This window comes from Lissotriton vulgaris, chromosome 6, assembly GCF_964263255.1.
Source record: "Lissotriton vulgaris chromosome 6, aLisVul1.2, whole genome shotgun sequence".
NCBI classification, from domain to species: Eukaryota; Metazoa; Chordata; class Amphibia; order Caudata; family Salamandridae; genus Lissotriton; species Lissotriton vulgaris.
This window is the reverse complement of record NC_141694.1, coordinates 1,352,697,580-1,352,710,388: the sequence shown is the minus strand read 5'-3', so window position 1 is coordinate 1,352,710,388 and position 12,809 is coordinate 1,352,697,580. Positions and strand designations below refer to the sequence as shown.

Below are 12,809 nucleotides of genomic sequence, written 5' to 3'. Positions count from 1 at the left end.
GTGCGGTTCCACTCCATTAACTTACCACCAGAAGCACTACCCTATGTAGTTGTGCTAACAGGAGTACCTCCCCTAAAGGAAGGCAAAAGAGAACATGAAGGGGAGCTAAGGAACAAATGCGTCCAATGACTAAGATCCAACACACCATTACCCTTACACATGTCTGGGGAAATATTGTCTGTGAGAAGGGGGCAATGGATAGGAAATGGTGCTAAAACTGTGGCGGGGGATGTCATTGCAATTAACTTCAGGGACACCTCGGTAGTTACCCACATATGCAACTCTCCCTCGCTGGGCCCACAAACAAATATACATCCCCTACCCATATCCTACTTCTACCTCTTGCCTCCGAATCATGGACTAACATATTTAAATAGGACACGAGCGAATAGGGCCCACAACCCCTGCAGTTCCACAGAGCAGACAATTGGCAGACCCCCTGGCAGTCATTCCCCCTCTATGATCCAGTAGTTGCAATGCACGCACATTGGAATAGGTTTTGTACCTTGGACAATGTTGACTGACTCCAACAGAATAGGGAGTGTAATCTTCGTCCATCTGAGGGCAGCTCTATGAAAAGAACGCAACAATCAGGTCGCTTGCCATCTACTGTCCCAGTAGAGTCAAGCAGTGCTCCGATTGTACCCACCCATGAACCTCTAGCAGTGGATACAAATGACAACCTAAAGCCTGGGCAGGAAATCACGCCAAGGGGAGGATCTTTACCAAATAAAATGGAAACCCCAGTGGCATTGGGGGAGGCACCAGTCAACTGCCTTATGGCTGCTGGCACACACAAGGCGGAGTCTGAGTCCGGCATAAGAATTTTATCATGGAACATTGCAGGGGTAGCAGCCAAATATAACGTGAAGGAGTGGAGAGAGTTTATAACCAGTTTCCACATTATTTGCCTTCAGGAGACCTGAGCTGTCGAACCCAGTCAATTCTCATTGGAAGGGTTTAAAAGCTTTGGGGTCCCTGCAGCAAGGGCACCATCCGGAAGAGCCATGGGTGGACTAATCACATATGTAGACCTTCGCATCCAGGGGCACTGGTTAAACCTAAGCTGGGACTCCATAAATATGCAAGCGATTGGCTTCTCTCACAAGGGTCTAAAAATTACACTGATAAACTGGTATAACTCAGTGGGTACACGAGGCAGAAACAATACTGTGAAAGAACTGGACGACTATTTTAAAAATATGTCCTCAGTCAATCATGCCAAGGGATCATCATACATCATTTTAGCTGGGGACTTTAACTGCCATCTTTGTGAAAAACTAAGACCAATAAATAAGGACTGGTCATGGTGCACGGAGGAAAAGGGGCCCCATTTTGCCCATCCCATCGAAGGCAAGGAGATGGAGAATCTCACAAAGAGGCATAACCTATTGCCTGTAATGGATCTCATAAAGATAGATAACAAGAGGGAACCCAATCCAACGTACAAAGGAAGGGGTTGCCACTCTTACATAGACTTCATCATGGTGTCTCCAACACTCAGAAAGTGGATTACAAACTTTGACATTATCTTTAGCCCCTTCAGTGATCACAACCCACTGACGCTGGATCTTAAATGTATGAATCTTAGAATAGCAGAGGATGTACCCGAGGCCATAGAACAGGTGACATCACAAGGGAGAAGGCTGAAATGGGCCAAGATAAATGGAGATAAGTTTTATCTTAATCTTGTTACGAAGGGTCAAAAACAATTGCAAATATGCCTGGACGAAAACATGGGTGGTCAAATCGTGGTTAGGGCTTTTGAGGAAATTGCCAAACTTGTAGACACTTTGCTGAAAACCTCTCCCCGAACAGGATCCAAACAGCCCCTGACTCCACGTTGGTTTGACCACGACTGCACCAAGGCACTGACAGATCTAAAAAAAAGCCTTATTGACCAACCGAAGGATAAAGCTAAGATAGCAGGGTGCATATCCAATTATAAAAAAAGCCCTGAAAACGCGAAAGAAATCCCTGCAAAACCGAGCATGGGAGGACCTAAGGGAAGCAGCAGAGAGGGGCGACATGTCGGCTTTCTGGAAAATCATAAATGACCCATGCTTTAAAGACCCAAGGGGGCCGGACATAGTGAACACCATTCTCCCTGAGCAATGGCGCAATCACTATTGTGGTCTCTATAACCACACCGGGACCGCACTACAAGAAAAAGGGGCAAAACCAGCAGTACCCCTAGATTTAAAATTCTCGTTAGGAGAAATAAAATCAGCTATTCAAGGGCTGTCCAAAAATAAAGCGCCAGGCCCCGATGGTATTCCCCCTGACCTTTATTTGAGCAACACTGACTTATGGGCACCTGTTCTTACCAGGGTTTTGAACGAGGCAGTAGTGGCAGGACTGCCTCGCTCTTGGTCGTCGGCAACCGTCGTCCCAATTTATAAGAAGGGCAGCCGGGACGACCCTCAATGCTATCGCCCTATCTCCTTGATAGATGTTACGGCCAAAGTTCTAGGACGTGTGATTTTAAACCGTCTACAAACCTGGGCAGAGGATAACCATATTTTAACTGATGTACAGTATGGATTCAGAGAAGGGAGATCCACAACAGATCAATGTTTAAACCTGTATCTCCTTACAGCCAAATACACTATTGCAGTCAAGGGGACTATCCATATGGGGTTTATGGATCTCTCAGCGGCCTTTGATCGCGTTAACAGACAGAAACTTTGGGCCCTGATGATCTCTTTGGGGGTGGATCATGGGCTAGTAGACACCCTGAAGGCATTACACAGCTACAGTTCGCAACAATAAAGAAGGGATGAAGACCAAACCATTTCCCTGCACAAGTGGTGTGCAGCAGGGCTGCATCCTAGCCCCCTTCCTATTCTCTTTGTATATTAACAACTTGGACAAAGAACTTATGAAGCTGGGAGTGGATTGCCCTAAGATTGGCCAGCGTCTGGTACCCGTCCTCTTGTATGCGGACGATGCGGTGCTGCTAGCCCGCACCCCACTGGGGCTACAAAAACTAATTGATGGTTTTGTAAACTTCATGAACTCGTTGGACCTCTCAGCGAACTTGGATAAGTCTTTTGTTATGTCCACAGGCTTGAATCCAAAAAATACCTTCTCGTACAGCATAGGCAGACATAAGCTGGGAAGAGTTAAGTCTTTCTCCTACCTAGGCGTTCTCTTCGATGAGAAATTGGAATTCAAGAATTTGGCGGAAAAACACGCATCCAAATTGGTGGCCTCAACGGGTGCTATAATGGCATTTGGAAGGAGGCTAGGTAGGTGGTCCCCGGAACAGATATTGAATCTATACAGAGCAGTTTCCGGCGCCAAGGTGTCATACGGAGCGGAAGTGTGGGGCTGCAAAACCAACCAAGTACAGCAGATACAAGCTGAGGAAAATAAATTCTTCAAAAATCTACTAAAGGTTCCTCAGTGCACCCCCTCACACATAACGCACTTGGAACTGGGCAAGCCCTATATTGAGGATAAAATTACGATCCGACCCATCTTGGCCTTAATCAAGATATGGACAAACCCGGAGGCTTGCCTTAGCAGACAGATTATCATGGATTGCCTGAGCCGGGATAAAGGGGATCAGATTCCATGGCTTAAATATGTAAAGGATACCCTGGAATGCATCGGCTGCAAAGATCTGTTCTCTGACCCAGAGCTGATGACCGCACAGAACAAAGTACTGGCCAAAAACTCATTCAGTGCATGGGCATCAACAAGGAGGGCCCTCGTTGAAAACAGAAAAACCTCGGTGGTGGCACATGGCTCAGTGATATCTACAACTTTTAAAATGGAACCATACCTAGCGGTAATGTACAATGCGCAGGAAAGATTTTATATGACCAGGTTCCGTTTGAATCTACTTCACCACCTATTGGCAGTTCCTGCAGGATTCACACGCACGGTAGAGTTGAAGGGTACCTGCGGCTGCGACACTAGGTCTCCGCAGGATACCCTTCACTTTGTTTTATTATGTCCATTCTATTCAGAGCCAAGAAGGAAGTTTTTAGTTAGGATTCTGAAAATCCAAAGACTGAAGCATGCCAAAGCAGCCCTCCTTTTTTTGCAAAAAGCCCCAGCCCCATATACCCTGTTATGTGTCATAAGTTTTATCAAAGTTGCCATAAGACTGAGGAACACTAGGGAAATAACTGTATAGTCTGAACCGAATCTAGTATGAGACCCCTAATGAATGATTTATTGTCCTTACATATGAATTTTTTATCTGTAAATTCTTTTAATACTATGTCTTTTAAATGCTTTTAAATATTGTATGTATGTATTTTTCATGCTCTTTAATGGTATCTTTTTAAGTACCGAATAAAGATAATTTGAATTTGAATTTGAATCCTTGTAGCAAAATGTTTCTATCAGAATACGTCTTAGGCTCAGCCCGTGTTACCAAAGAGTTCAAAATAAGAGCCAGGTGTGTGAAGATTGGTTTTTCAAAAAGTAGTTGCAAATTCTATTCCACCTTTTTGATTATCCAATTTGATTTTTCAAAGCGGCCTATTTACTAATAGTCATTTCACAAAATCACCATTCGTAGGAGGTCACAATCTGACCTTCCTCATCAATATTCCTGAGGTAGGTTGCAAATTGTAACTCACTATGATTGGTGGCCATCACAGGGATGGTGGCCTTCTGGGGTCAGCATGCCGGAATGTCTGTGATCAATTTTCAAAGATATCCTGTTTTTTAATGCAACCCATTTTACGTAAAGGATATAGGGCTGTGTTTAAAAACATACTTTATTTAAAAAGCTTGTTTAAGAGTAGGAAGGGGTTGTGTGCACCACAGCCCAGTCACAAACAAACTTTGTTTTGCTTTCGCAAAGGGAAATGGGTGCCGAAGGATTCCCAAACAAGTTGCAAATGGGTTTACCACTGACTTCGAGGAGTCGGTAACCTATCAATGGTTTTCAGCTGAAAATCTGGTATCAGACTACGGATACATACCATTGCAACTTGCAATTTGAAGAGGACTCTCTAAACACGCCCCTTTCAACTGCATTTGTTTATTCCTTTCTAAACCTATTTTGCAATTCCGAAACTTGTTTCCAAATCGCAAAATTGGTTTAGTACCTCTGTAAGAGCCACTTAGTGGTCACAAACCCTGTAACTTATTGAAATGCCGGCTTGGCAACCATTCAATGGCCTTGTACATCTTGCCCAGAATTCCTCAAAGGAGACATGTAATTGGCTCAATGGGACCTTTTGAGTGGATGTCAAAGACTTTCAACTAGATCACAAAACAAATTCTCTAGCAAGCGTTCTACTTTTTCTCTGCCAGTAGTATTTCCTACAACTGCTTTCCTTTTCCTGCACCCCAGCACTGTTACATATCCATCAGGGATACCTGCCAGTTATTCCTGCAGAGCCACTTGGTAATACAGAGATCACCATTTTGGTATTTTTACCTCCCTTCTGAAGTACACATCTTCGTAGCCTAGATGGGCCCCTGCCTAAATCGCATCTATGGCTCAAAGTTGAATACAGGATCCAAAACTAATTAATAAACTTAATTCAAAAGATCTTTTGGGGTATGTATGATCTAAGATTACATACTCAAATTGCCACAAGCTGCCAACTTAAACAACTCATCGGAAAATGTATGCATGCAGCAAATATGGGGCAGGAGCCACGGTGTGAGTTGGTCTTGATCTGGAATGCCATCTGCACCACTGTGAAGTCACACTGGCTCTCACTGGTTTCTAGGAATACCTAAAAAAGTGCCTTCTTCTAGTAACAACCCTTAAAAAGACACCAACAATACCCTCTTACTAATTGGCATAGCCCCTCTCCTCTTTACACAACTGCTTCTCTGACTAGTGGGACATTTCGATTCTCGTCTGTTGCCCATTGAATAACAAAAATCATTGCGTTTTAGCTTTGTCTGGTGTGTGAATTTGCTCTATTAAGCTCACAAAGAAGCATGCTTGCCACAATAGAAAATACATTAAAGAAATATTAACAATACACCATTGATTCATGCTTGCAATACTGCTACTGCTTTTCAATATCTTTTTAAGGCATAGTTAACCTATTTTCTTTGTTGTTTCTCCTTTTTTTGTGAAGTTGTGTGAGAAATTGTATTTTATATGCAAATATCTTAACTATAGTTGATAGTTCTAGGAGCAGTTGATACGATATTTGTACTTTGTTTGTTTTTAATATGTGCAACAGTACTGGTGTTATACCAGTAATATTAAGCCTAGCATAAGAGAATCACAGATGCAAGGAAGGGCCAGTGCTTTTGCGTAATTTCCTTAACAAGCAAGTATTCAATCAATCAATCAATCAAAAAGTCTTTATTTCGATTATTAGTCATTAAAGACAGCAATAAAAGCAATACAAACATGATTAAAATATAGGGAACAGAATCAGGCTTGTACAGTAATTTAGTTACAACTCCAACTTAGGAAGAGAGATCAGCAGGGTTTTGGGGCAAACTGCTATCCGTCCTACATAGTTAAAAATATAATTTAAATACAATTACATACAATTCAACATACATTCGCTGATATCGTACATATAAAGTTTAAAAAGTTTAAGAAAAAGCAAATATTTCTCTTCAAAAAGTTAGATTGTATATACATCAGATTGCTAAAATAATCAATTTGAGCGTATTTTTCTAGAGCGGATTCTCCATGACCAATGTAAAAATGTTGCCACTGCAATGACCACAGACTGGGTAGTATCAGTTTTAAGGATCCTCAATGCCTCACAGCCAGTATGGAAATTAAGCTGGATGCAGATCGGTATCAACCAGATCCGTCTAGGGACTTTATACTCAGGGCACATAAACAAGATGTGCCCAGAGGACCCCTTTTGGGTGGGACAGAAAGGACAGGTGGGAGCAAAGCCTTCCTTCCATTTGGAAACGACGGTATTAATTGGTAGGGTTCCCACCCTGAATTGGTGGTATCTCTTTCTAGCCTCAGGGACGGTGATATAATCCCAATAGCCCTCATACCCTGGTGAGTGTTTGAGTTCCAAGAAATCTGCAGATATTGATGGACCACAAGTAGAGCCATATCTCTACATAAGTATTCAGAAAGCGGTTCACTATGCGGTCCACTAAGCCAAACGTCAGAATTTAGAAATGCATGATATTCTGAATTTTTAATGGATTTGTGTGACTCAGTATATTTACATATATGCGTGTGGATAAAATTATTTGCTGTGGCAATCACTTTAATAAATATATGATCATTCCTTTTGGTCCCTCTCCTAGTGGAAGATGATCAAGTTAGCTGTTACAGAATTTTGACAAGCTTGTTTGCTTTGGGGACCAGCAAGAGCATCTATGTTGAAAGGTAAGATGAAAGAATATTTAATTTGTTCAAAACTAAAGATCCAACGGCATGCCTGAGCACAACTCAGGAATTTGTATGTTATAATCAACTGTTTTCAAACATAATTACATGTTTCTATTTATTCCAAATTGTATACTGAAAGTTATTTCAAAAGTAAATGGCAATTTGAGTAAGTCTGAGATATGTTAACCTGGTTTTGTGACCCAAAAACCGGTTTCGTGAAAATAGAAGAAATACTACAATTTTAAATCAACTTTGGGGCACAAAATGACAATTTTCATTAATGTAAAAATGCAGACAACAAGGTACAAATGAAATAAAATGCAGTTTTTAAGCCCATTTGCTTTCCCGTTACTGCTATTGCTTTCTGATAAGAGCGGCTAAATACTCCTACTTTGTAACACATACAAATGTGCTACTCACTGTTTTGAGTTGACCCTCTCTGAAAACCTGAAAATGAGCCAAATGTTCTGAAATCTGCCTCGATAGGTGGTGAAAACTCGGGGCTGTCTTTGCACATCCGGGACACCTAGTCACCCTAGGTTAAGGTAAAGTGTATCACAGCACTACAGCAATTTCATTTTGCCTGTAAAAAAAAGGTTTTTTTTTTTTAAAGAACAGAACAATTTTCACTTTCTAGTCATTACAGCAGGTCTAAATTTCCAAACAGAAAAACATTATCACTCATCACGCGACCATCACCACCCGACCAATTATCTGATGAAAGTTAAACTTATCACATGAACGTTACAATTCATAATTCTTCATAATGAAGAAGGACGCTTCCAAAACTTTAATCGCTATGGCACATGCATCATTACCCAGCATGCCTAAACATAATATTACAGCAGCTGCACAGTTTGACTATTGCTCTGTACAAATAACTGCTTCAAGTACGTCTTCCTTAATCGAATGACAGCTGCACAGATGCACAGCATGTAAGTTAATGACACAACATCAAGGCCACAAGTGACAAAGCAGAAATGTTGACTTGGGTACAGGTTTTATTAATCTCTCTGAGATATGCCTGTAGCTTGACTTTCAGATAAGTTAGCAGTGACAAAATGCCCACTAAGGTTCAATTAGCAAAGACACATTCAAGAAAATCTATTGGTGTAATAACCTCTTGGGTCAATTTATTTTTCATCACTACATGCAGCATTCAATCAGTAAAACCTAGGTATTAAAGATACCTTGCTGAATCACCCTTAGAATGATTGCATATTACACCCCATATCAGCAAGCCACAAAACATATATTAACGATCTGAGTTTTATTAATACTTGTGAAATTAGGGATCATATTTACCAATATGTCTTGCAACGCAGCAAGTCACCTTGCTGTGCCGCGCGAAAGGGAAAAGAGCAGGAATGCACCATATTTAACATACTAAGGTGCATTCCTGCCATTTCCTTGTTCTAGCGCACAGTGCACTGCCTAGTGCCAACAATGATTGAAGAGTGCCTGCGTTGTAAGCAGGATCGTTTTTGTACGGGACGGGACACCTTCCTGCACAAAAACAATCCATTGAGGCATTTTCCTCTAAGTGCCGGGGGAGGCGCAGTCAAAATCCATAGGTTTTTCATGGGAACACCCACACACCACCCATGGAATACTTTCCTGGGGATTTGAGCTGCATTGCATTACTCTGGATTATTAAGCCATTCAGGGCCACACAAGGCTGTCTTTATGTGGATTGATAAATCACATTTAAAGGTTGTGTTGCTCATGCACCCCATTGCATTGTGCAAAAGCGATGCAACCCTTTCATAAATATGGCCCAAAGTGTCTTAATGTTAAAGTTTCAGGCAACTCTGTCTATTTTATTCAGTTTAGTTTAGAGACAGATTTGCCAGTGTATGCCATTGACCAGAAACCCAAGATAAAGTCCAGAGGTATAGGCCAATTAATGGTTGCAAAGCCTACATTTCAATAAGTTACAGGATTTGTGACCACTAAGTGGCTCTTACAGATGTACTAAACCAAATTTGCGATTTGGAGACAAGAAAAGGCTTTTTACATGGGGATCAGAGACACGTAAATCAAAACGAGAGTTTGAGCTCTTTGGAATGCCCAGCAATGTCATTACATTGTTTATAGCAATTTAATTTCAGAAAGCTTTATTCGACAGCATGTCATAAAAGCAACAGTATACACCCTCTTACATCATTAGACATAATCATTATAAATACTAACCAAGTAAAAATACAATGTTAAAAAGTTATTAAATCTTATGGCTGTCATTTGCAGGTTAAAAAACAGTTATTCTAGAAGAATAGATTAAAACTAATGTATACAAAAACATAATCAATCATCTTACTGAGAGTCTTTAGTAATCATTGGCTGGTTTCCAAGGAATTTAAAGTGCGTGTGCATATAATCCAGGCCCACCTTAAAAATTTGGCAACAGCAATCACTAGACAAGGTGAGCAATCAGTCTCCAGTATCCGTAGCGCCTCAATGTATCTCCGGTTGCCCATATTGATACATATTGGTTTTAGCCACTTGCTACAAGGGCGTATATAGAGGGGACATACAAACAGCATATGGGATACATTCTCAATCAAGTTTTTACAGTTATGGCATTTGTCATCCCGATTTGCCGACCACTTATAACTGAAAGCTTTTACGGGTAGAGTTCCAGCTCTAAACTGGAAAAACAGCTTTCAGTCAAGCGGACTCTCTATAATATCCCAGTAAGCTTCACAGAGTTAGCGAGCTTTAAAATCAAGGAACCGTCTTGTTAGATTGGTGTTTATACAGGTAGTATTGGTGGACATCCAAATCTTTTCCCAATACATTTTTTTCAAAATGATCTTTGATGGGAAGCTTGGGACGTCGGCATCCACGCATAGATGATCAAGCTCCAACTTTATTAATAAGCCCCTTATCTCTTTAAGCCATTGGATAGAGTGAAAACGGTCGGCCCTGATGATATCTTTTAGTGTAAGGGCATAATGCGCTAGTTCTGGAGTTGTCCAGATACGCCTCCAGTACAATAGGGGCCGTAGCCGTGCTATATCCTCAACTTTTTTCCTGCCAAGATCATATAAAAGCGGAATGGTAGGAGTACTTTGGGGTACCCCGACTAAGTAACGTAGGAATTTATTCTCTGCCGTTGTCAGTTGGGTTAAATTGGTGAATCCCCAGAGTTTGGAACCATACAGAGATGCACTTATGACCTTCATGTTATAAATCTCTAGGGCAGGTGTAATTGGCTTTGTAAAGGAAGCTCTGTGCTTTTTGGCTAAGGCACCCGCTAGCTGGTGAAATTTTAAAACAGCCATGTCAATGTGGCTTTTCCAGCCCATATTTCTCTGGAGAGATATTCCCAAATACATGAATGCCTCTACCTGTTCTAGTGGAGTTCCATTAAAATTAATTGTACCTTTGAAGGTTTTCCGCTGACTCAGGGACATAAACTTGTTTTTTGAGGTGTTTATCTCAAGTCCACGCAGTTGACAAAATTCTCCGAACGCATTCACAGCCTTCTGGAGCCCACTCGGGGTCTGGGAAACTATCAACGTATCGTCCGCAAACATGAGGACAGGCACGCGGGCCCCAGCCAAGATCGGGGCATCGGTGGGGGAACGGTTAAGATGGTCCACCATACCGTTGATGTATAATGAAAACAGCGTGGGTGCCAATACACACCCCTGCCGAACACCACGCTCGACAGGAAATAAGTCCGTCACCTCACACTGCATCCCCCATCTGATTCTGGCGTAGTTGTTCTCATGCAGGCGGACAAGAAGAGTTAATAGTTCCGGAGATATCCCTGACTCAGCGAGAACTCTCCAAAGTTTGTGCTAAGAAATAGAAAACCTGGTCAATTGAGCTAGCACATGGCCTAAAGCCGGCTTGATATGGGGACAGGATATTGTGTTCTTCTATCCATTGTTGCAATTTGTTTTGTACTAAACGACCCATAAGTTTTTGAGCTGAGTTTATGAGACTGATGGGTCTATAGTTACTGGGTAGGGATTTGTCACCCTTTTTAAAAACCGGTATTATTTCGGCGCCTTTCCATGAGGGTGGGATTGGCGCACCCCTAGCCACCGAGTTAGCTAGACACTCAATATACCTACACCAAGATGATTTATCACTTAAAAACACGTCAGCAGGGATGCCATCCATGCCTGGGGCTCTTCCCCCAGTCACGCAATCTAGCGCTATGCTAACGTCCTTGGCTGTAAAAAGCTGATTCCGATAAAAAATAGTTGGGGGAAGTGGGCAGTCTTCTTCAGTACGGTTTTGTGTATATTGTGGTCTGAAGAAGTCTACCCACTCTTGTTTGGCAACGTTATTTTGGGGGGCTTCAGCTACACCTCCTCTGTCCCATTTCACAATGGCCCAGAATTGTTTTGAATCCTTTGCTCCACAAGCAAGTTTCAAGTCAGGCAATTGGTCCTCATCCCACTGTTTCTTAGCTGCCTTCTGAGCAAGCCTATAGATCTCTCTTGCCTTCCCTACTTCTATGGGATTCTTGCTCCTTATTTCTATACACAGATTTTGGCGGGCTACTTTACATGCATTGTTGTACCACCCTTCCTTCAGTGATTTATGGTTTCCCTTGTCTGGTTTTATAGTTTTCCTAAAAAATATTTGTAGTTTTGCGAATAAGTGGGTATGTGCCTCAATCATTATTTGGGGAAAGTCTAACTTGTTAATGTGTGTATTTAATTTAGCCACTTCTTCAGCAACCATGTTTTTAAGGGCCACCAGTTTCTCAGGTTTCTCAATGAAACTCCCCCATTTAATATGACGCATATTATTAGAAGCGACTATGTCCAAGGTGACCTTCCCACACCCTGGATTCTGTTCTTTAGACCCCATCTGCACTCGGTAGTCCATGCAGAGTGGGTTGTGGTCCCTTTCCATCCTGGTTTTAACCGTCATGTCTATCAGGCTGTACCACCCCCTTATATCCACCAGGATGTAATCTATGCGACTGGAATGCCTACCATTGTCAAAGGTCTCTTTACCCATGCGATCAGACGGGGTGCGACCATTTGCTGCTCTAAGCCCTCTAACTAGACATAGGGCCTTCAGCTGTATTGCTACAGCCGACCATCTTTTTACAGAAGGTAGTTCGAGCTGGGGAACACCCCATTTACTGTCCTCCTCTATAGCGAGAAACTGGTTCTCTTGACCAAGGGGTTCAAAAGTGGTGTTAAAGTCTCCACCTACTATGGTAGACACCTGAGTTGGAAGTACCTCAAGCTGCTGGTCAAGAGCTGAGATTACCTCAGATGTTTGTCTCCCTCCTGTCCCCCTCGCATAAGTATTAAATATAGCCACCTTTTGACCATTTTCCCATGTGATTTTAACTGACAGGATGTCATTCGAGGGAGGACTAAATTGATGTACCTTGCAACATAGGGCTTGTCGGACCCAGATGATCAGGCCCCCAGCTGGCCGACCTTTGGATTTTTTGGTTGCTAACGCGTGGAAATTAAGGAACCCCACACGATAAACTGGAACCATGGACCAGGTTTCCTGG

General features: G+C 42.1%; 1 protein-coding gene across 1 annotated transcript in view; it reads left to right on the top strand.

Moving 5' to 3' along the window:
- The window catches only part of RYR2 (ryanodine receptor 2), a 3,481,211-nt gene that overhangs the window by 2,332,067 nt on the left and 1,136,335 nt on the right, over window positions 1–12,809 (top strand). Inside the window, exon 66 of the mRNA XM_086925791.1 lies at window positions 7,225–7,306. Within this exon, the coding sequence (XP_086781917.1) occupies window positions 7,225–7,306 (82 nt within the window). The remainder of the gene's footprint in view (window positions 1–7,224; window positions 7,307–12,809) is intronic.